Source organism: Marmota monax, unplaced genomic scaffold (genome assembly GCF_021218885.2).
Source record: "Marmota monax isolate L192 unplaced genomic scaffold, Marmota_monax_Labrador192_F-V1.1 WCK01_AAM20220418_F8-fsc00116, whole genome shotgun sequence".
NCBI classification, from domain to species: Eukaryota; Metazoa; Chordata; class Mammalia; order Rodentia; family Sciuridae; genus Marmota; species Marmota monax.
Window position 1 is genome coordinate 889,417 of NW_026695220.1, and position 25,031 is coordinate 914,447.

At 38.5% G+C, this 25,031-nt stretch overlaps 1 protein-coding gene across 20 annotated transcripts in view; it reads right to left on the bottom strand.

Moving 5' to 3' along the window:
• Positions 1-25,031, bottom strand: part of Dst (dystonin) — a 451,671-nt gene that overhangs the window by 337,208 nt on the left and 89,432 nt on the right. For 6 of the 20 annotated variants that reach the window (XM_058575222.1, XM_046432587.2, XM_058575221.1 and 3 more), the window contains exon 1: positions 18,465-18,691. The exons of the other annotated variants lie outside the window; for them this stretch is intronic. In XM_058575222.1, coding sequence (XP_058431205.1) covers positions 18,465-18,555 — 91 coding nt within the window. In that variant the 5' untranslated portion in view covers positions 18,556-18,691. Of the gene's footprint in view, positions 1-18,464; positions 18,692-25,031 lie in introns of those variants that run through there. 20 annotated transcript variants of the gene reach the window in all.

The window sequence follows — 25,031 nt, forward strand, 5'->3', positions numbered from 1 at the left end:
TTTAATCAATGTTTGTCCCTTTTTCCCTTCTCCTTCCTCCTTATTGCATTTTCCATTTCAAAAGGAACACTTCATCAAGCTCTTGGTTATCCATACCAAGTGATGACAAACCTACCAGCATAACTAAAACACTTCAGAAATCTCAAATTCCTAATCTCCCAAATTCAGCTGTCAACACCAGAAGACCTGTTCTGATACATTTTTTCTCTAGATAATTCACAACATCTGTCAGAAGTACATGTGAGCTCTTGGACAGGCAAAACAACATCCCCCAAGAGAAGAAAGAGAGGCAAACCTAGAAAAGTCACAAAGGGAAACTTCATTCTTTAAGGATTCCAGGTCCACTGTTCTTCAAAAGAGGTTTGTAGATAGACCTCTCAAACCAGTAAGACATCATTGCTTAAAAGTTCTAAAAATTATACAGGATTTCTCATAATTCCACAAGGTCTCTTAAGTTGGAGGCTTGAAATATCAATTTTACTTAATGGAATTACAAAACCAGCATCTATTGATTCTTGATTTATAATTTAAAAAAAAAATTCATTACCCCTCTTCATCCTTGTAAAAACTTAGAGGGTCTTAATAAAACATCTCTGACAATACAAATCATTAACACTTTTTTTTAATTCAATTTTTTAAAGACAACATGAGAAAACAGCATACTTAGTATTAAGAAAAGGACAAAAAAAATCTTCACACATTTCATTAAAATGTGTAAAAAAAATTAAAAGATACTAAAATATTATTTGTAGATCCCAGCTATGTGTTAGACATTCTGCAAAGGTTGGGTTAATATTTCGATGAACAAAATGAACACTGTCTTTGCCTTCAGTGTTTACAAGCCATTGTCAGTTCTTCTCTTATGAACTGCCTATTGAAGTCTCTGGTCTGTTTTTCTACTGAAGACAGAAGCGCTTTTCTTGCTGATTTGTATAAACATTTCCTACATTAAGGATATTAATACTTGGTCATAAATAAATTTCCAATAAATTTAAATCTGAACAATTATTGAAACAATTCATGAAATAATTCTGAAGCATGAGTTATTTACTTAAAATTTATCATAGCCTCCCATTCAAGAAATCTGTAGACTCAAGAGGCAGTGTGACAATGTGGTTAGGAGCACAGGCTATAGATAGCTGGCTTGGTTTTGAATCTCAACTCTGCCACTTCCAAACTGTGATCTTGAACAATCTCTATGGGACTCGATTAACACAAAATGGGGATGATTTAAGCACCTACTTTAAAATGTTACTTTGAGGATGACATAATTCACAAAGAATATTTAAACTGTGCCCAGTAGCTAGTACATGCTCAATAAGCATTGCCTATTTTCAGTGGTACATTAGCTCATAAGAAAACTGTTGAAATTTCAAAACTGTGTTAGTTGGTTGTTAAACACAGCTATTATTAAAAAATAAATGGCATAAACCTACACTTAAAAAATAACATTAAAAAGAGTAATATTCAAAACCTACCACTTACTAATTGCTTTACTACATTTTACTATAATTTTTGCTCTTGAGTTTATTTCCATCTATCACAATTGTATTATGGAAATACTACATAATGGTGTAGTTCTGTGCATCTCTTGCCAACTCTATATATGACATCAACTTGGTAGCTTTAAATTGGCCATGGTAAAATATATGTATATTTTTATACATGGAAATGAGCAAATGCTATAAATCAAGACATTTTTCCATGGAGTGTTGGTTGTCAAATGTTTACCAGCACACCAATGTCTACTATACTAAAAACTGTAGCAAATCATCTTTAATTTATATCCCCTTTAGTTTCTTCCTTTTTCATAGAAAAACAAAAAGAAAGGGTAGCAAACCAAAACATGAGTTATCTTTACTTCTTGTCCCTATGGTACTATGTAAATAAATTGACTGCCAACATTGGGTTGTTTTTCAAAACTTTGTCCTAGGGGACCATATACCTTAATCTATAACTGCACCACAGTTTCTGTACTGCCAAAACCCAACAGATTCAGTGTTCTTTAAAAATAACAAGGCTAATCTGCCATGGTTCAATACAGAGGCCACCGTAAGGAGAAAAAGCTAAGTGCCAAACTGTCATCAGATACAGTCCACACATCTCTCCAAATTGTTTTGCCCTCTGACATTACTTAGCAACTCAGGTCAGTATCAAACAGGCCCATAGTCAATCTAGCTGAAGCATTAATATTCACTTTCAAAATAATGGTCAAGTACCCCAACTGCCTTCTAATTGTAAATTGTATGTCTTATGTTAGAACCTAATGCAATATATGCATCAATAATGTATGTGTTCAAAGGGATCAGCTAAATGCTTCAATTCATGCCATAAGTGTGGCAGTGTTTACATAGCTCAGAATGAGGCATGAGAGGAAGCAGGTTGGCTGGGACCTTTTTTTTTTTTTTTTTGGTACCAGGGGTTGAACCCAGGGGTGCTTAACCACTGAGCCACATCCCCAGCCCTTTTAATGTTTTGTTTAGAGACAGGGTCTTGCTGAGTTACTTAGGGCTTCACTAAGTTGCTGAGGCTGGTTTTGAACTTGTGATCCTCCTCTCTCTAATTCCCACATGGCTGGGATTATAGGTGTGCACCACCCTGCCAAGCTCCCGCCTTTTTATTATTTTGAGACAGGGTTTCACCAGGTTGCTGAGGCTGGCCTCCAACTTGAATCCACCTGACTTGCCTCCCAAATCACTGGAATTACAGGAATATCACCACACCTGGCTGAATTCAGAAAAATCTTAAAGCCCTATGCCCTCAGAAGAAATTGATTTAATCACTTTTTAATTATTAAGCATTTACAATATGCTAGTACCATGATAAGTAATGGAGGTATTTAAAAAAACTAAAACAAAAAAGTATATATTTTCTATAGTTTCCCAAAATATAGAAAATTTCAAAAGTATTCCATGGTCTGCTATTTGATTATAACTATTTTCAAAAATGTAATTTGCTTTTCTTTTTCCTTACTATATTTCCATATCTTTCCACATAAGGAAATCCTGGGGTTATTTTATATTCCGGAGAAAAAGAAATTGTGCTATAAAAGAAGTCTACTAACAGCTGCATATGGTGATGCACACCTGTAATCCCAGCTATTTTGAAGTCTGAGGCAGAAGAATTGAAAGTTCAAAGTCAGCCTGGGCAACTTAGTCAAATCCTGTCTCCAAATAAAAACAACAAGGGATGGGATGGAGCTCAGGCGTAGAGAATCTGCCTAGTATACATGAAGCACTGGTTTCCATTCCTAGCACTGGAAAAGAGGAAAAAAAGAAAAGTTTACTAAAATTTCTTTACTCCTACTTGTCAGAGAAACAAAACTTTATGAAACAAAGTTACGGGTACAGTACACAATGGTCTCCCCAGGTAGAGGAGTTAAGACTCTCAGAGTATTCCCCTCTTACTGCTTGTTCAGCATCTTAATCCTGCCATGACTCATCCTGCTGATTTTCCTTAACAGACCAAGATCTCCAAAAAAAAGCAACACCATCTTGTTCATCTTTGTGTATGTAATGGGCACTAAAATTTATTAAATTTTTTGAACAAATGAACAATAAAGTAACTTTAGAAAACAAACCAGTACTCCAGCTAAGGATAGCACTCCTCAGAGAACATATTATATCTGACTGTCTCAAGTCAATATCTTCTCTTCCCATTGGAATCTGCCTAAGAAGACAGCCTGTGAGTGTAAGATCAAATCAGACACTGAAAATAATAGCCAAGGACATAATGGACCACATCAGCAGTAAACAACTGCACAAACCGTAAGTCTGTAAATTGTTTATGAAAGTGCCAGATGGTCTACCAAGTTAATGTCACTTAATACCCAATGTTGCTTATAAATTATGCCTGTCCGAATCACATGGGGGACTTTTTCTAGATAAACAGCAATACTTCATATGCATGCGAATATTTACTAATTTTCTTCTTTTAAACTTCCTACTTTGTGATGATGTTTATATCTGTTCCAGAAGCAATAAACATTTGTTTGAAAATGTCAAATACAGAGCTTGAAAAATAAACTCACTCTGGAATTAGTCCCTGCTAACAGTCTGGATTCTATCCTTTCACATCTGTCTGCAAATACAATTTTTCCCTTTTAATAAAAATGCTTTGTGTGTGTGTGTGTGTGTATAAATGTGTGTGGCGGGGGGGGGGGGGGGGTTATCCTGAGTTCTTTAATTTTTCTTAATAATGTGTGGCAGAAATGTTAAATAGGTCAATACCTAGAGATTTAGCTCATATTCATTATCACTTGCTTAATATTTTAGTATCAAAAATTTATTCAACTATCCCCAACTATAATGATTCACATTGTTTCCAGAATTTTGGTATAATAATAACAGAATAAACATCCTTACATTTAAATTCTGCCTGTAGGATAGATTCTGAAATAATTGATATGCAAAGAGCATATGAGGGGCTGGGGTTGTGGCTCAGTGGCAGAACACTTGCCTTGCACATGTGAGGTGGTGGGTTTGATCCTCAGTACCACATAAAAATAAACAAAATAAAAATATTGTGTCCATTAAGAGAGAGAGAGAGAGAGAGAGAGAGAGAGAGAGAGAGAGAGAGAGAGAGAGCACAAGCGCACGCATATGAGTCTTCAGCATCCGCCTCCTTCCCGAAAAGGTGGTAACAAGTCACACTCTGGCCAACAGGGGAGGAGAGAACTCTCCCCACATTCTTGCTAGCACCAGATGTTTTAATAAATGCATTTAGAAGATGATGACAGAATGTGATCACCACCTTTAAAAAATACTATTTATAATTTTTTTTCTAAAATGCTTTTCGTTTGTGTTCAAAATTTTGCCATCTGGGTGGGAGATGTGGCTCATTGAGAGGTTGCTTATCTAGCACGCACAAAGCCATGAGTTCAAATCCCAGCACCACCCCACCAAAAAATTCACAAGCTGTCTCCAATTTACCAATGGGTTTGGCTATGGAAATTCACTTGTAAATTCCAAACAACTATTTGAAAACATGTTTTCTCTCTAAAATATCATTTAAATAAAAGATAATCCAGGCTAATGCAAAGTTGTATTTATAATTTAAAAATCAGTAAATGACAACATCATCAGTGTACAATATGCATTGATATTTTATAGTCAATTGGGAAAATAATCAAAATATATAACTAGATCCATTAAAATGCTTAATAAATATATACAACAGGCACATTCCTACTATAAACACACTTTCCAAATCACATCCTTCTCAACTATATACACTTAACGGCTGCTCTCCTGGAGAGAGCTGCGGAAGTTGGGACAGCCAGCCATAAAAACAACCAGGCAGGGGAGCAAGTAAGGAGGTAAGATGTATGTGTGCAGACCCAAAGGACAAAGACTGGCTGCCATTTACCTGAAAGCCTCTATCTCCCAGCTCACTAGAAATACCAACACATAGGCTCCCTCTCCTTTCTTTCCTGACCTTTCCTTCTCCATCCTCCCTCTCCCACTCATGCACACACAACATATGCCTATTTAGGGTGAATGCAAAGCCAAACCTTCCATCCCTTCCACTGCTGCTCCTACTCTCTAAACATGTTAGAATTAAGGCCACAGTGTACCATATTCGACTCTAATATTCTCCTATCCAGTCCCGATCCAAAGAGAGGGAGGGTTCCAGATTCCACCATATTCTCAGAATGCAGGACATGGGAAATAGTGATAGATTGGGGTTGGGGAGCAGGCAGTGTCCACTGGTCTGTCCAGATCTTATAGTTAACTAGGAAACAGCTATGGTGATGCAAGCTCTGCAGCCAAATTATCTTTCAACCTTTCAAGGAGGAGAATATTTTAACTACATGCTATAATTCAGTGTATATTAAGCCTAATCTAGTTCCTGAAGTCTCAGAACACTGATGAGCCTGCTGCATGCAATTCATCATCTCAGACACACTGCTGGACCCTAAAATACATAAACATCAAATTTAACACTGAAACCTGAGTGTTCCTCTCACTGCACACACAGAGTACTGACATCACCATTCCTTCCTAATCCTCTAGTAGTTCTTGACTTTTTCATTAGGTGGCTCAGAAATCATCAATGAAAGTATTTCTTCTATTCACAAGGTAAAAAAAAAAAAAAAAAACAGGATACATCAATGCATCAATAATGAAGAACTGGAAATGAGGAGACCTCAGATTTGAGGTTTTGCTATTTCCTTTATTGACTCCATTTTTCTAGACTTCAGTTTTCTTAAATATAAAATGGAAGGACTAAAAATCAACATACTCAATGTTTCTGTCTTCTCCTTACATGGATCACAAGCAAAGGTAATGCTCCAAGGATGGGCAAGTTGGGAGAGGAGACTCAGGATTAGAGGCAGAGTTCTGCTAATGGGGATTGCAGGGTGGGAGACAGGGGAAGAGAGAAACAAATCCAAACTACTTCAGCAATCCCCCAGAATGAGACCCCCCTCAAAGCAGAGGACCCTATTCCTAGATGTGAAGCTACAGCTCTGCCCAAACTCCAAAGCGCTGGACTGAAAACCTTGGGGGAAAAAATGACCAATCAGGAATTGTTTGTTCAAATTCATCATTAAAATGAAAAATTAAAAGTACCAGAAAAGAAATCTCCCATTTAACCAAATACGACGAAGGAGCCTTGACAAGGATGACATTTTGGCCCTTCTTCAAGATTATATGTGATGATCACTGAACTAAACACAAAGGAAACACTGACCTAGACACACAAGAACAACACAGTGATACAATGGGTGATAATTTTAAAAACTTCCAAAATGAGGACATTGGCACACTCTCAAAGGCACTAAGTTATATATCATGTATTCATGTAATCAGAGTAGGGAAACTTGTTAAATGTGGATTTCTTCCAAAAACTCTACTTCAATCAATACTTCAATACTTCAATCAAGCCAAGAATGGAAACCAGATCTCATTACTGCTTGAAAGTCATTGCATTCTTCTAGAATTCAGAGTGGTTCGATTTTTAAATTGTATATATAACTCAAGAATCTATTCAATCATCAGGCAATATTTTACAAACAATAATCACTAACTTGTTTATATAATCCCTATGACTGCTTTCTTATCTTGAACATTTTTTTTTCTGAAGCTTGTAATTAGATGGAAAGACACTAACTAATGTAATAATATTAACCAAAAACTATCAGGACACAAAACTGCTTAAACATTTCAAGATACTATTTACACCACTACATAAATAAATGCATGAATCAGTCATTAAAAATCTTATGAAGTAATACTTCAGAGCATTAGAAAATGTCATATGTTAAGTGAATAAACAGGAAATGGACCTTTATACACAGTCATCCAATTTTTTAAATTTTATATATAAAGAAGAAAAATGTAATGGAAAAAGAGAAAGAAATTTGTCAGAAAATTAATTTGGATAAAAAACTTGAGATTGGTTTCTTAATTCATATTTTATATACTTTATTTTCCAAAAATGTTAGCATATTGTGTTACAAGTTTTCTTTCCATGTTCCCCCAACAATTTTCGTAGTTCCTCCTTCAGCATTGAGTACTATAGAAATTATGTCTTGATAATCAATGGGATATCTGTACCTTTTCTACCTAAATGTGTAAACCCCATAATTTGAATAGTTGCTTCAATCAACAATGCAAACAATAGGTAATGATAATTTTTCGCTCAAATATACTATACTCTCTCCTTCCTAAATATATGGACAGAACTCTGCCAATAATGTCAGAATATATTCAATTGCTATTAACTTAAACTGAAACTATTCGCTTCTCACCAAATACAGTAGAGCCCCTATGACTGATGACAATTTCTGGGTGCATTTAAGGATGGGCCACAATTATCTATAGTGTTTTCTAGACTAGTTTTCAGAAGATCAGAATTCTAGTCCCCAGACAGCAACCCAGGCAATGCAATCTTGGGAGCCCAATCTCCTTGGAATAAGGGCACTCCTGCCTCAGAGAACTGGTATAAAACTTAAATCGGATCTTACAAGTAAAACCATATAGAGAAGGTCCTGTAATGATTAGGATCATCAATATAATAAAGATTGAGGCAACCATGCTAAAAGTGTCTCATTCAATCTTTACATTTGTTGAGCCATGACTATAAGATATTTCTCACTATTAAACTCTAAGATTTGATAATGTATTTGTGATATAACAGAGTTCTTAAAAATGGAGCATAAAAATTTCAATTCATCACTGATTAGCTATAAGCAAAATCTGTCTGGTTTTAACAAAATATGAATTAAATCATAACAGTATTTTTCCCACTATGCAAAAAGAGTGAAGTGCAAGATTGGATTTTGCAAATGAAATGGTAAGCTTGGAGGAAGGAACCTCTGCCCACATCACCCACCCCCACAGAGCAATACAAAACCACCCTCTCACAATGCCCTCTTTCAAATGCCAACCTTGCTTGTGAACACCCCCACCCCAGCCTATGTGCAGATCCTGCTTCTAGAGTAGAGTTCACTCATCAATGCAGCCAGCTCCCCTTCCTCACCAAACTGTGCTCTTTAGGAGAATACTCAACTGTGACCCTCCTCCTGCTGTAGACCCTGGTTCCTTTGCAGTTTTTAAGCACAGGATCAATGATTATTGAGAATTAAACCACAAGTTCCAAATGTGTGAATATTTCCTCCCTGCCCCAAGTGCTCTTTTCCAAGTATTTCTAGGGAAATACCAAGTATAAAATATAATGAAGCTGGAGGAGAGGGGATAGTGTATGTACTCTGTTCACTTGAAGCATATAATCAATTCATTTCTGATTAGAAATACCAGAAGGGTTGGGAACAATGCAGCACAAATATTTTTAAAGGAATGCTCTAATTGTAAAAGTATTTCACTGCATTTATCATTTTAATTCTACTGAAGCACAAATTTAAATTTCTACATAACATTTTAAATGCAAAGGGATAGGTATTAAGTACATTTTTTTAACAAAATAACTGAAAGTGACCTAGCATCCTGCTTTCTGTAATTTAGAACCTTTTAATCCTGCTTTAGATCCTCCAATAATACTCAAAGAAAAATTAAAAAGACTACAAAGTATCTATAGTAACTAAATTATTATAGCTTCTGAAATTGCCTGAAGGACATCCAAATAACTTTGCAAAACACCTTCATGAACATAAGCCCTTGCTTAATAGAGTATAAAATTCATAACACATGTAAAATCAAACTGAGTTTCAATCACTCAGCTTTTCATCTACCAAGTATCAATCTTTTCAATCTTCTCTAGTTTCTGTTAGGTAAAGTTTCCACAAAGATCACAAAATGAACGATCAAATAGTTCTTTAATCATTCACTTTTTTCCTAGCAAAGGCAATTAGTCTGGTGTTCTAGCATTCATGAATATTCAGGGGATGTGGATCTTCTAAAATATGCTATAAGCAAAATCTGGTAGCTTTGCTCTAAATGAACTCATATTTTAAAAATAAACATGTCCTTCTACATAAAAGCATTATATTAACTCTAAGGGGTAACAGCATAAAGTTTAGTTTCTGATATACTGTATACATACACGACACCCACATTACCATAACAACTTTCTAAAAAATTACAACTAACTACTTTTTATCCAACTCTATTTCAGATCACATTTTAAAAGAAGTCATCCAGTATCCTGAGTTTAACTTTCACATGTTTTGCAGGACATGACTACTGATTTCAGTCTGTCCTTAAAAATAGAACAGTTCTACTAATTTTAGACTCAAGTGGTATACAGCATCATAGCTGCCAGCTAACTGGATACCTGAACTGCTGCGGCAGCCTGTATAGATACACCAAAGCAAACTGTCAGATTGCTGAACTCTGCGCCACGGGACACTGTGAAGTAGCCAAAATGTAACAGTACTTAATAACACTATGACCACAAGAAAGGAAATAACCAGACCTCTATTTATCTAAATAATATCTATAACATGCAATAATGTGAAAGCACCAAAAGGAGGTAATGATATAAAAAGGCTATGACCATTTGCAAAATATATACCTAATAAAGGAGTGGTAGCCAAAATTTATACAAAGATCTCTTAAAGCTCAACAGTAAGTACACAATCCCAATTGAAAGGTGGGCAAAAACTCTGAGCAGACACCTCACCAAAGAAGATAAACAAATGGAAAATTATCACATGAAAAGATGCTCAACATCATATGTCACTGGGGAACTGCAAATTAAAACAACAGTGGAATGTCACTACAACCTATTAGAATGGCTCAAATATAGAACAGTGACAACACTGATATGGTTTGAATAAACTCATATTGAGGTTTAATTCCTTGATGTGGCAGCTTCAGGAGGTGGGGCCTTTAAGAGGTGATTTGGTCATGGGGACACCACCCTCATGAACCGGATTGTTTTTGTCAAAAGACTGGATTACTTCTCCCAGGAGTGAATTATATCTCTGGGACTGGATCTGTTACCATGAGAGCAAATCATTATAAAGTGAGTCTGGCACCTCCCCTTGTCTCTCTTGCACAAATGCCCCTGCACAAATCTGGTTCCCCTTTCCCCCTTTCTACTTCTGATATGGCACAGCATGGGGCCCTCACCAGGCTGTCACATCTGACCAGATGTGGCAGCCTGAACTTAAACAGAATCATGAATCAAAATAATCCTTTTTTCTTTATAAATCATCCAGCCTCAGGAACTTTGTTACCATCAGATTAAGAAAAACACAGAATGCAGACAAGGACATGGAGCAACAGGAACTCTTTTATGTGGAAATGGAAAATGAGACCACTACTTCAGAAGAAAGCTTAGCAGATTCTGATAAAAGTAAACATACCATACAATCTAGCAATTGTACTCCTTTATCCAAATGACTTGAAAACTTATGTCCACACAAAAACCTGAACACAAATGTTTACATCAGCTTTTTTAAATAATTGACAAAAAAAAAAAAAAGAAAGTAACCAAGATGCCCTTCAGTAGGTGAATGGATCAACTGTGGTACACTAGACAATGAGCTATTATTCAGCAATAAAACAATACTACTATATGATTCCAAATATATAACATTCTGGAAGAGGCAAAGCTACAGAAGCAGCAAAAAGATCAGGGGTTGTCTGGGGTTCAAGGGCTGGGGAAAGAACAGGTAGAATAGATTTTTTTTGGGCAGTGAAGCTATTCTGTATTGTATGTAACGACAGACACATGACATTATACATTAGTCAAAACCCACAGAACTGTACAACAGTGAACACTAATATTAACTGTGGATCTTAGTGTAGCCAATGTACCACATCAATATGTCAATAGAGGGAAGCTATGGGGAAGGGGAAAGAACATATCAGAACTAAACTTTTTGTTCAACTCAGTTTCTCTTTAAACCTAAAATGTTTTGCCAGGCACAGTGGTGCACACTTTTAATCCCAATGGCTAGGAAAGCTGAGGCAGAAGGATTCAAGTTCAAAGCCAGCCTCAGCAATGTCAAGGCAAGGCACTAAGCAACTCAGTGAGACCCTGTCTCTAAATAAAATACAAAATAGGTCTGGGTATGTGGCTCAGTGGTCAAGGGCCCCTGAGTTCAATCTCTGGTACCAAAAAAAAAAAAAAAAAATCTAAAATATAGTCTACTGATTATTGATTTTAAAAAAAGGCTAAAAGGCTACTACTGGCCTAGAAGAAGTCAGAGCACTGAGTTCTTAAGTCAACTCATTCACTGGCTACCTATGTAATCTTTACTGCTCAGAATATTTCAAATGCCCTATTTTATCTATCACACTGGTTTAATAAATGTAGAATAAAATAAGCTACCAAGTAGCATTATTTCATGCCAAAATCAAGAATCCATATCATCACACTTGCATGGCCAGCATGGAAAACTGTCACTAGATACAGACCATGTTTTTAATTCCCTGTGACAATAGTATCTTTGTACAGTATCTTTAATACTAGGATCCACTGGGAAATATTTCCACCCACTAGAGAAAAATCAAGACTTTGTCAATTCCCTTTGACAGTTCCTTTCAGGAAACATTTCAGGCATGTCTCAAAGCAGCCACATTCACTGGTGACATTTACCAAAGTTAATTTTTTTCAAAATTTCTTCAAACTAAATATACACTGGAAATGCTCATATTAAAAATTTTATTTTCTTCTCATGGATATTTAATCATTAGAATCTAGCTAAGATAAAACATTTCAGGCTCCAAAATCTACTTAATATTTGAACTGATGTCTCTATGAACTTTTAAACTATTAATACTTATTCCATGCGTCCATTTAAAACAGCTTAGAAAATTGTAGATTAAAATCAGATTCCATGCCTCTGTTTTATCTTATGTACAAGAAGGAGGATAACACATACTTCATAAGATCATTGCAGGGATTACATGAGATTTTTTTTTTTTTTTAAAGAAACAAGACTTGAGCCAGGCATGGTGGTGCACACCTGCAATTCCAGAAACTTGGAGGCTGAGACAGTAGGACAGCAAGTTCAAGGCCAGCCTCAGCAGTTTAGTGAGACCCTGTCTCAAAATAAATTTTTTTTTTTTTAAAAAAAGGGCTGGGGATGTAGCTCAATGTTAAGTGTCCCTGGGCTCAATATCCAGAAAAAAAGTGAAACTAAGAAAATCAGATTCCTAGTAAAAAATGTTCTCATAAAAACTTTTTGCAATATTTCCCAGTCCACGTAATGATATTCAAAATATATAGCTTTATGTCAAATATACACTTGATGTTCAAATGCCACTGCTATCATCACTGACAGCTATATGATTTCAGAAAAAGTCTCTAAGCCTTAATATCCTTATTTATGAAAAAGCAGCAGTTGCAAAAATAGAATTAAAGTTCTAATTTAGAAGCTATTTTAATATTACAATCTCCTCCTAACTTGTGTGCTGCCTCCTAGGTATTCCTTCTGCTTAGACCTCCACACTGCTACCAGTTACCTCACTGGTCATCCTGCTGAGGGTCACCAAGGGTTCCCCTATCCAAAAGGCCAAATCCAGTCCTGAATATGGCATTCAAGACCCTTTTCAATATGGCCCAGCATGACTCTCCATCATTCATCCACTTTCATGTAACTTCTACCCAATTACTTCCCTCAGATCTCCTCTGCCCAGCAGCCAAAACTCAAAATGGATTCTGGGGTTATGCCAATGAGGTGGAACAGTTATGGTAGGATCTCATCTTGCAGTTTTCCTCCTGATACTTTTACCTTTCAACAAAATCTCACTTGACCCCTAGCACAAAGCTTTCTCCTAACACCCAACTTAAGCAGACTTATTTGCTTCCTCTTTGGGAGATATGGAAATAGGGTGGAAAACATCAGCAAATAAAATGGTTAAAAAAGAGACCAAAAGAGAAGGCTGGTTCATTTGACAATTTATAGAAACAATGACATACCTCAGCAAATGCCTGAAATTCCTCTTTGAAAGTAAAGAGAAAGTAATCACAAAATTATGAGGAGCCAAGAAATGTATATAGAAGTCTTTTCTTTTATTCAAAAGTCATTATAGGCGGCTGGGGATATAGCTCAGTTGGTAGAATGCCTGCCTTGCATGCACAAGGCCCTGGATTCAATCCCCAGCACCAAAAAAAAAAAAAAAAAAAAAAAAGTCATTATAGAGAGAGAAGTCCCAAGCATGTAACAGAAGACTCTGGGTTTCTTTTTAATTAATAAACATTCCAAAGTACAAATCATCTCTCCCTTGATTTGCTCAACTGGGTTTAAAGAGTTGGATGATTCACCTTCATTTTCAGTACTCGTACTCAGGTGTGGAACTAGAACAGAACGACAGGACAGCCTATCTAGTCCATCTTTGATTGCCTCTATAGCTGCAGATGTTTTCATAATCTTCAATTTCATGACTATGCTTTAATAGAATGCTCCATCTCCCCACAAAGCCAGGCTCCTGAGGCACAGGAGACCCAAAGGCAGAAATACAAAAGCTTCATTGCTTAACCACAAAATAATCAGTAACTAATAAACTGCTCTCACCTCTCCTCCTTGCATTTATTACCCAAAACTATGTTGAACCCATAAATAACCATCTCCAAATGGCCCAAATTAAAAAAAAAAAAATTACAAGCTTTAAAAAGCATGAAGCTTTCTTTTTTAAATACCTGACTAAAGAAAAGTTGAAGTAATGCCAAATCAGAACAAAAGAAAGTAAAAACAGCACCAGCATATGTGAAGTTCAAAGTTAAATTCACTAACAATATCTCATAGTTGCTCACATTCCTGAACTGGTATGTTCTCCTCATGGCATGAGGCATAAACAAGTTCTTTAGCCTATTTAAACTCTAATTATTATGTGGAATTTATTTTTCAAATCAATGTTGTAACATTATGAAGCATTCAATTGTGTCATTTTGAAAATCTTCAGAGAAGTCAACGGAGCTCTCAGATGTTCCCTCAAACTTCAGTGAAGTCAAACATATTGCGTTATGGTTGTTAACATGTGTCCCAACTTCAAGTTTCCAATTTCAGCACAGTTAGTTTATCCTCTGTGTGCCAGACACTTGCTGATTGCAAAGCCAGTAGCCATCTTTCCTTTTTCTGTACAAACACAACTTCAGTTTGGATCAGGGCACAAAATTCTTAAAATTTAAGCTTAAAAATCTATATTTTCTACCTTGCAGATGGGGGTGACCCCTCGAACAGTTCTCACGTGGAACTGAAACACAAGGGTTGGTAGAGAAGCAGCTATCTTGTGATCACAAAACAACCACATAATATGCTGTAAGTGCTCAAGAAAGGTCCCTCTTAGCAAGTGAAAATAGTCCATACCCCTGACCTGCCTACCTTGCATTTCCCAATGCCTATGAAAAAGAAAACATCTATTTGGTTAAGAACCTGTTTCTGATAGAAACAGCCAAAATCTCAAGGAACACTCAACAGATTAAACCTGTTTCATTTTTAACAGAAAAGGCCCAGATGAATACTGTTATAACTAGCTACACCATTACATTATCTTGATGCAGCATAGAGTTCACCTATTATATAACTATTAAACCATGAATATGCTTTGGTAGAATGCTCCATCTCCCCACAGAGCCAGGCTCCTGAGGCACAGGGACCCAAAGGCAGAAATACAAAAGCTTCGTTGCTTTTGTATGAATATATCCTGAGCAGATGAAATATAAAATCAAGTGTTTGTAGAGTCCTGGAAACCAAGTGAAAACCACTGAGCAACATCACAGGTGTGTTATAAACAGGGAGAGAAATCCCCCAAAACCTTTATACTTCAACATTCAATTCACCTGAACAACAGGGTTGGTTTACCAATCACATGTCTAGGGAGGCCATGAAACTGAACTGAAAAGGAAGACTATGGTAGTCCTAGATGCTTCTGACACCATGCACATGAGCAATTACCCAGTGAAATAATAAAATCTTTGGGTTTAAGTGATATTATATATAACTAACTAAACTGTCCATTCAGCTTTCAGAGAGAATAATGTAATGCTTTTACTACAGTTGTCTAGGAAAAGCATTAATTTCAGATCAATGAAAAAATAACCATTTTGTCAGACCAAAATAATTTAACATTTTAAAAATAAGTCTAAAATGGATAGAATAAAATTTACTGGGTTCACACTGATTATCTCATTTTCTCACTTAACATCATATAAAAGAGTAATAATGTGCTAGGAAAAAAAATCCTTCAATAACAATTTCACAGATTAAAGTGATAGCTAATTAATTTAATTATTTATAATAGTATAAATTAGTTTCCTTATGCTTGAGAAGGATGACAAGAGAGATCATTATGCATCTTTTATGTTCAGCCCTACTAAAATATGTTATGTATTATACAGTAAATACACTGGAAAATTAACTATATAGAAAAGTTAATAACATGGACAATTTCTAGCACAAACAAAAATAGTCATATTTTATTAAAATATATATACCTTAATTCTCCCTGACTTTGGTATCAACTGAAGTAATATTTTTTAATCAAATGGTCCTAAATATTTTGATTATGAATATATTTTATAAGTAACAGGACTAAAATATGAACTAAACACAGAACCCTTCTTTGTAGTACATAACTCTCTGTGTTATTCTAACTCAGCAAACAGTTGCCTATTTTTACTCAGAAGTAAGGACGAAAGCAAGACACAAGAATAGACCACACCATAAATAATTAGGGCTCATTCGACACTATTCTCGTTTTTCTACAGAGGGCCTGGTTTGAAGTACTTCCAAGACTGTCTCAGGACAAGGCCTAGCAAAACTCTCAACTTCTAAATCTAATATTCACAATTCCTAACATTTTACACTATTATAATTCTACATTTCTGGCATCAGGCAAATTATGAATTTGCTCCAGCTGACTCTACCACTTACAGTGCTCAACAGCTGGGGCATATGATAACTTGGCAACCTGAGAATACACCAAATGAATGCAAACTCATTCTGTACCCAAGGAACTTTGTCAGAAATAAAAAAATCAGAATAATCGCTTGTAAGTTCAAATGAGAACATAAAAATTTTTGAACAATGCATGATTTCAGAAAATGAGCAACTGTACTTTCAAAGTTTAGTGAACTGACACTCCCTATTCAAAGCCTACAATTCTTTTCTGATTAGATCAGCCCCCATAGCAAGTCATCAGGATAATAAGCACTGTAGTGAAGTCATCATATTGGATACTGATGGGAAGTTGTAACTGGCTTCCAAACACATCGGGAAACAATGAATTTTCCAGATCTCTAGCTTTTCATGAAATACACTGGCCAATACGCTGACTTTCTTTTCCAAGACTAAATGAAATATAGAATACCTATAAAGCAAAGTACAAACTGATGACCTAAGCATTTCAAAACCACAAAGAAAATGAGGGAAGTATTCCTCACTTTTTCAGTGAAATCTTGAGCAAAATGTTTAAAGAAGTATATATTGGTAAGGTTATGGTTAAAATGAAGGCTAGTGTAAAGTACAATGGGCTTCAGAGCTTGAATTTGCTTGTATTTACAAAGGCAAATAAAGACAAGTTTCTAAACAACATCTGCTTCCTCCGTTACCTGAAATCACTCACATATCAATGATGTAGAATTTGATGTGACAAAAAAAAATCATACACCTGTAATTTCCTCCAAAAGCATAAAATGTATACACTGTAGAGCTTTCAGACTTTTTTCTTCCAGACTTTATAGAACACAGATTAATATCTTATGAGGTTTAAGGTTTACTAATCTACATAGTAATATACTCATTTTTAAAGTTCTCGAGACAACTGATCAAGAAGCTTATTTTAAAATGGAAATACAGAGGTAAACAATTACACACACACATACAAATGGTACAAATGTGCTTTAGCCTAAAATATCATTGCACTTGCTCAGTGGCAGTATTATACACAATAGAGTCTTGGCACAAAGGAATTCCAGTTGTGTGTTTACAAAATTCCATGTGGGTTGTAAGAATTTCACTTATAAAATATATTCTAGAGAAAGATAAAACATGAATGTGGATAGATTTTGAGCTTTGGGGAGATTTCAATTGTGTTATTCAGTTCAGGATTTTATATTTCTACTTTCTACTAAAAGAAAGAGATTGTATGCATTTTAAACATACAATTCCATTCAATTTACAGAAATTGAGTTACCAAACTCAAAGCATGTTCAAAAGATGCAAAAGCCATTTGAACCCAATCCATGGAAAAGACACTATTCACGCTAGTATACACACATACACACTTGTGAGCTACCTTTGGGTACAGGGTGTTTTGGGAGTCACAATAAGAAGACAGTCTATGCACACTTAAAAAGTAATTTCAAGGGGCAAAAAGCTCTTAAAGGGTGCGATATATATATTCTCTAACATTTAACTACAAAATAAACATAATACTAAAATATCAATATTTGTCAGGCTGGCATAGAATTTTCTGCACTTAAAAGATAGGAAGAAAAAAATCTCAAAATATACTTCTTTAAATTTACAACAAACTCACTGAATAAGGTCTTTCATCTATCAGGCTATTAAATAATTTTTGCCATATGCCAGAATAAGCACACAGGCACAAACCGTAAACTTTTTTCAGATAAGTAAAATTATTTTAAGGAAAATGATTCTGTGCTCCTCTCAGCAGCAAATGGGGTATGTATTTAAGATCACAAGAATCTTTTAGAACTCATCAGCACCCCATGCCAAAGGAAGAACTGCAAGGCTTTAGTAATCCCACAGAGAATTAATCAGTATCCACCATCCCAGGAAGAATTACGATTATGCTTAGTACTTAAGAGCTTTTACAAAGGAAGAGAAAATGCAATGAGCTTCTTGGAAACCAACCTCCCTCCCCCATTCTATCGCCTATCCAAGGGCGTCTCCAGACCATCGCCCACCCCACCCAGCGTTGGGAGTACTCGATCCCATCCAAAAGCATTGTCTGGGCCATACCCAAGATGGGTTCAGACACCTGTTTACAAGTGCCCCAGCAGTGGTGGCTCTGGTTAAGGAAAGGTAACGGTTGCCTCGCCGGTCCGTGCCCAAACGCGCAGCCTCAGCGCAGGGGACCACATACCTTTGTACCTCTCCAGGACATCCTCGTAGGCCTGGAGGTACTCCTGCTCCTCTACGTACAGGTAAGCAGCAGGGGAGAGGTAACCCGCCATGCCCAAGTTTATTTAAGCGATGACTGGCCAATTCCCCTCTTCCCTTCGTAACCCCAGTACAGTATGGTAGTCAGCAAGACGCAGCCTTGGGAACTGGAAAAGAGGAAGGAGCAGCAGACGAGGGGAAGAAGCCTGAAGCCGCAGGAGGCGCAAGGCAGGGGTGCGAGGGGCGGCGGGCGCCGGCAGAGGAAACGCCCAGGCCCCCTGGAGGGCCGCGGTGCGGGCCGCGCGGCTCCCGGGGAGCCAGAGTCCCTCTCAGGTTTCAGCAGCGACAAATCTCGGCGAGTTCGGGGGCGGCAACGAGCAGCGCCAAGCCACGCGGAGGAGCTAAAAGCGCGGCGGGGGCGGGCGGGCGCCGGCGGGCGCAGGGACCCTCTGCGGCCAGCGCGGCAGGCACCCTCGCCCGGCGCAGGGCGCCTTCTCCGGGCCCGACGGAGGCCGCGGCGGCGGTGCGGGAGGACGGGCGCGCTGCCTCCGCCCGGGATGCTGCGCGGCGCATCTGCGGCATTTCCTGGCCGCCGCGCTGCAGACACTCGCCCGCGCCCCGGGAGAGAGGGAGGGAGGAGGGCGGGGGACGGAAGGGAGGGGGCGAGCGCGGCGGTCAGCGCCCGGGCGGGCTGGGCTCCGGCCCTGGCGCCGCCCGGCCCCTCCCCTTCAAGCAGAACTGCAGCGATCCCCGGGACCCCTCCCCCGGTCCGCCCACCCGGGTTGACAGCGCGGCCAAGCACGCCCACCCCCGGACGCTGGCTGCCTGGCTCCGGATCCCCAAAAGCCACGTTTCTATTTGGGACCTACAACAGGTGCCTGGAAACAAAGCCACAGATCAGGGCCACCGATGTGCGCAGCCCCCAGCCGAAAAGTCAGCAGTACTCCCCGGGGAAGGGGTGACATGGAGGAATGTGGGAAACACTTTTCACCCCGTCTTATGGCAAGGGAAGACTCGAGTCACTCTGAGGCAGCACTGGACGGGTAGGGCACTGGGGTCCTCGCCCGGGGACATCCCGGAGCGGGGCGGGATAGCCTCTGCAGGTGGCCCGGCACATCAGGGCCTGACAGGCCTGCCGCGCCTGCGCCTTCGCCCCTGGCCGCCCAGCGGCGGCCCAAGGACCAGCCCTCGGTCCCTCCCTTCTGCCCCCCAGAGCCCGCCAGCGCATCTGCCGCTGTGCTCCGCAGAGGACCTACGGATTCATAACATCCCCAGATTACTTTGACACCTTCCTCTTTTTCTTTACTTATTATTCACTCCGCATAGTACTAGTATCCATTAAATTGAGTAAAATGGGTATAGTTCCCTGAAATTTGAAATGTCATATACTAAAATGCCCCAGCTAGTTTAAAAATCCAATGAAGGAACCAGTTGGTACCCAGGCTTGTCAATAGATATGTTTAAGAATAATGACTGAAAAGGAGATAACTGGTGAACTAAGTTGACAAAATTATATCGTTACATTATGTGCATGTACAAATGTATAACAAAGAAGTCCACTGTTATGTGTAATTATAATTCAATAATGAAAAAAAGAATGATGACTGAAGTCAGGCTAGCTTGGTTGGAATCCTAGCCACTCACTAACTGCATGACCAGGGCAAATTACTTAGACTCCCCGAGCCTCTCTTTCTCAGGAAAATATAGTTGATAACATTGCCCAACTCATAGAACTCTAAGAGTAAATGGGGTTTTGAAGAGTGCCTGGCACCCAAGCAGCACTATATAAATGTTGAGTAGCCATGAATAATATTTTTTTTAACTTTGGTACCTGGGATTGTTCCCCAGGGGTGCTTAACCACTGAGCTACATCCCCAAGCCCTTTTTATATTTTGAGACAGGGTCTCACTAAACTGCTGAGGCTGACTTGGCACTTGCCATCCTTCTGCCTCAGCCTCCCACTTCACTGGGATTATAAATGTGCACTACCACCTCCAATTTACTATTCTTGCTGTAATTAGATAAATCAGCTCACTGATGACCATCCTTAACCTTTTGTCTTAATCATCCCTCCCGATTCCACCTTTCATATGTACTAACCTTTTGTCCTTGATGATTTCTTTCTTTTTTGATATTGGGTTGTGAAATGTGGACCATTTTCTATTAACTCTTAAATAAAAATGAGTTACTCTTGAAAAAAGACTACATTCTCTTGGAAAATGCATTTTACTTCAGCTAGAACTAGAGCACTTAGCTCCTCCTCAGCAACTGGCCTACTTTTACTACTCCAAATAAAGCAAGACCACATCTCTCTTTTCTACCTAGACCACTCACTTATGCTCTGAGTTTGATCCCTTCTCCCACTAAGCTTTAAAGATCATGAGAGTTTGCACAAAAAAGCAACTCAATAGGAATGCATGTGCACATTAGTTCCTGAAGTAACAAACAGGTGTCTACAGAACACCTTCTTGAAATGAAAGTGTTTAGCAAGTAAATCCCTAACAGTTATTCTACTTAGAGACCACACTTGTACAGACATAGGTCATTCTAAACTGTCTTGCCCCCCTCGAAATGAGTAAGGTCATTGAAGGCATAGTCAAAGTCTTCATCAGAAACTGAATCCAATAGCATCCAGTTCTATGAATATAGACTGAATGCACATTTAGTGATTTTTAACTGTCCATTTAAGAAGCTAGTCAAAATGAGCAGAAGCAGTATTGAAAGTTGTTTGTAAAACAGCCTCTGCCCCAAGCATTCTTGGAATGGTAATATTGGGTCGATGTACTAATAATAACAGTGTATTCCCCAGGGAAAGGACAAAAGCATAGCAGCAAAGAATCTGGCCTCAGGAGTCAAGACTGACTGAATACAGATCCCAGCCCTATGACCTTGGGACATTTATCCTCCATCCTCCTCCCTCAGTAAATTCTGAGCTGAAAAATGGAGAAAATCTCAGTACCTACTTCATAGGACTCTCAGGAGGCCTAAATGAAATAACATTGTAAATGCTTAGAAGAGCAGCTGGCCATCAGTAAGTTATCATTTATAGAGCATTTTCCATGTGCCAAGGAATTTACAAAACATTTTGTATTCACCATCTTCATTGTCACAACAATTATGCTTTGATAAAGAAACTGAAGTTAAGAGAATTTCAATAAATTGTACAAGCAAAACACTAGTGAGAGAGAAGGAATTAAAATCCAAGTTTGCATAAGTCCAAAGTCTGAGCTTTGATCATTCAATGCTAACTTCAAAACTTCTTTTTTTAAAACAATAATATCGGGGTTGGAGCTGTAACCCACTGGCAGAGTGCTTACCTAGCCACATGTGAGGCACAGGGTTCAATCCTTAGCACCACATAAAAATAAATAAAGGCATGCTGTACAACTACAACTAACAAAAAAAATTTAAATACTAATATCAGTAATAAACAATGTACTTCAAGTCTGAAAAACTCATCTTGTAGCTAAGAACAGCAAATCTGTATTATTCATATATAAAAGGCATTTTTACAATGGGTACTACAAAGCCCCCTTCTTTACCTCTTGTTATTTTATTCCCACACTGACCCTGAGAAATAGGAAGTGAATATATTATAGTCTCAGATTTTAATATAATGAAGCTACAATAAATGAACAAGCACTTTTAAAAATATACAGTGGGACTGGGAGTATAGCTCAGCAGTAGAGCACTTGCCTAACATACACCAGGATCTGGGTCTTGAAAATCTTTCAGAGGTTCTCCACCTTTATAGCATAAATAGTGCCTCAGTACTGCATGCAAGCACCCACAGAGTTTCTGCCATTCTCTTCAGAACGATGTGCACAGTCACACACAGTACTTGCAGCTCCATTTAAACAGATCTCTCCACCTTTGTTCATGTAGTTCCGTCCCTTTGAAGTGGCAGTAGCTTTCACCCTAATTCCCTCAAGCTCTTTAAATCTCAGCTCGAGGGGCACTTCCTCTCAGGAACCTTTCAGGAACCTGCCATACCTCCCTCCACCCAACCCCAAGTTAATTAGACTCTCCTCTGGGTTCTTTAAATGTTAGGTGCTGCGGCCATTTCAACTAATCTCTCCAACCAAGGTATAACTCTCTGACAACACATTCATTTATCATTTTAAACTAACTTTTTGAAGGTAGAACTGTGTGCAATTCTCCATTTTCTTGCAGAAGCTTAGTCAGTATTATTCAATGTGGATGAATTAAAGTATCCCACGGGCCATATGGTCTTTTTAACTCAGTAGGCATTTTCACAATCTTCCACTTTTATGGCCTTAAAAAATAAAAATTCAACCATCTCCTCTTTTATTACAAACATCCTCGAACCATTTCTGAATGTCACCCTAAGTCTTACAAGAGATGAATTTCAAAAAGGGATGAGTTTCAAGGACACTATGAAAATGTGAAATAAAATTAGAAATAGAATTTTTAAGGATATGTTTTCAAACTGTCCACAGCACCAGATTCCCTTAGATAAATGGTACCCTGATTACCACACTGAATAATCAATGGTCAATTTAACTCATATCTGAATCTCATAATTCAGCCACATCAAGAATTTAACAAATATTTATGGACTGAGTATAACATCTGTATACGATTATTGCTTAGGATTTGTATTACAAACATTCAATTTGCCAGTATTTATCTAAAAGAGTAGTACACTTCCATACTATTTGTTCTTTCATTTTATTTTTTGACTTATTTTTGAACCATTAGCATAATATTTAAAAGTCAATAACTTTGAGGTCTCAACCACCCATTTCATAGCCATCCCCACAAACTCAGTGGACATTTCACACTAAATAATACATGGTCCCTGCCTTTAAGGTGTCTATCATTATCACCTGTATGTCCAAAGTCTCCTGTTAAAACTCCCAGTTCTCCCATTCCTTCCCTGCCTACAGTGAACACTGCGGGTTGGTAACAACTTCTCATGTCTTATGCCAGTTAGTCTCCCCCAAGTTGTATAATCTCATTCCCCAACAAACACCTATCTGATCTTTTCTCACTACCAAAAGCAAACTATCCACCTTTTGTAGAAACACACAGGATCCTGTTTTGATGCCCCAAGCTTGCCATGGGCCCCAACAACTCCCACATACCCTCCTTTCACTATTTTCTCTTTCTACTGAGGCAAATAACAGGTGTGGACAATGTCACATCACTCTTGAGCCTACAGGACGGTTTCTACCAGGGAAGGAGGCAGGCCTGAGTGACTAAACACTTTTTGGTACTTGAAGAGGGTAAGAGGGGGTTGAAAGCCAAGACCAAGGCCACCTCTGCTCACACTCACTTGGATCCCAGCCTCCATCCTCCCTCCTCCTCCCCTTTCCCATTCCACCCCTTCTCTTCAACGGCTGGGTGAGCCCAGCCAGCATCTCACAACAGAAGCCAAAAGAAGCTCAAGGCTGTTGCCTCAGAAACCCTGACTAGAGAATGACTGGCTAGGCTCTGTTTGTTTTTCCCGTAATCAGAAAAATCCCAATGGGGGAACCCTAAGGGGGTTCTCAGCTGCCTTGGTGGTTGTAATCTGGGTCTATACCTTCCAGGCCCTTGTAGAAAACATCCCAACTTTGCCATTATCTTGGGAAGCAAAAGAAACTGTGAGGGGAAGGCCTCCCAGAGTTAGGTGTGGGGAAGAGGGGAGGAAAGGAGACCTGAACCTCAGGCTGCGGAAACAAAATCAGAAAACACCTAGCCTTAGGCCTATGCAAGAGAATGCCCAAGGACATACTCCATCCAGCCCAGTAACAATTTCCAAGAAGGAGAAAAAAAAAATTATTGAGGGGATGGAGGAACAACCAGCCCTGGAAGCAACTCTCAGGCAGAGAACAAATATAAACAAACCACAGGACACTGCAGGGTAGGAGGGTTTATTTCCACAGTGTTCTCAGCTGTCAGCTGGGTAAAACAAGCCATCACTTCTGGGTCAGCTTTTACAGCCAAGCAAGAGAATACCAGAATACCAGAAACACTGGCACCTCCCATACATTAATTCATCAGAAATACTTGATGGCTAAACCCTCAAAAGCACTAGGAACAGAAAGCTGCTGTGGATACATGATGCTGACAGAGATGCTACATTTAAAAAAAAAGACATCCAAGTTGCTGGAAATAAGCTCTGCAATCCTGGGTACCAAAACTCATGTCTCTACTTGAGTTAAATCTGCGTAGCTCAGTGCCCCTGAGCAAAAATGAAAATGAAGGCTGTTCTATCACAGCTTCCAGCAAATACAAGAAGAATCACTGGAGTTCATACTTTCAGGCTGCCTGCTTGGCTACAGCATGTAAATAGGAAAGTTTAAGATAGATGTCTGTAAATATTTCCTTGCATTTTTAATAAATGGATTCATCCAACCAGAAAGCAGGGCCAAACAGCTTAGTCACCAGCAGGCAGGCAAATTGCTCTATCGGTAAAAGGAGGCACAATGTAAACACAGTCATTTTCCTCCCCCACCCTGAGGTAAAATTACTGCCCAGTGCCTCAGCTCCCAGATGTGGCCTCCAGGGAACAGATGGGTGCATTTCCCCAACTCTCATCCCC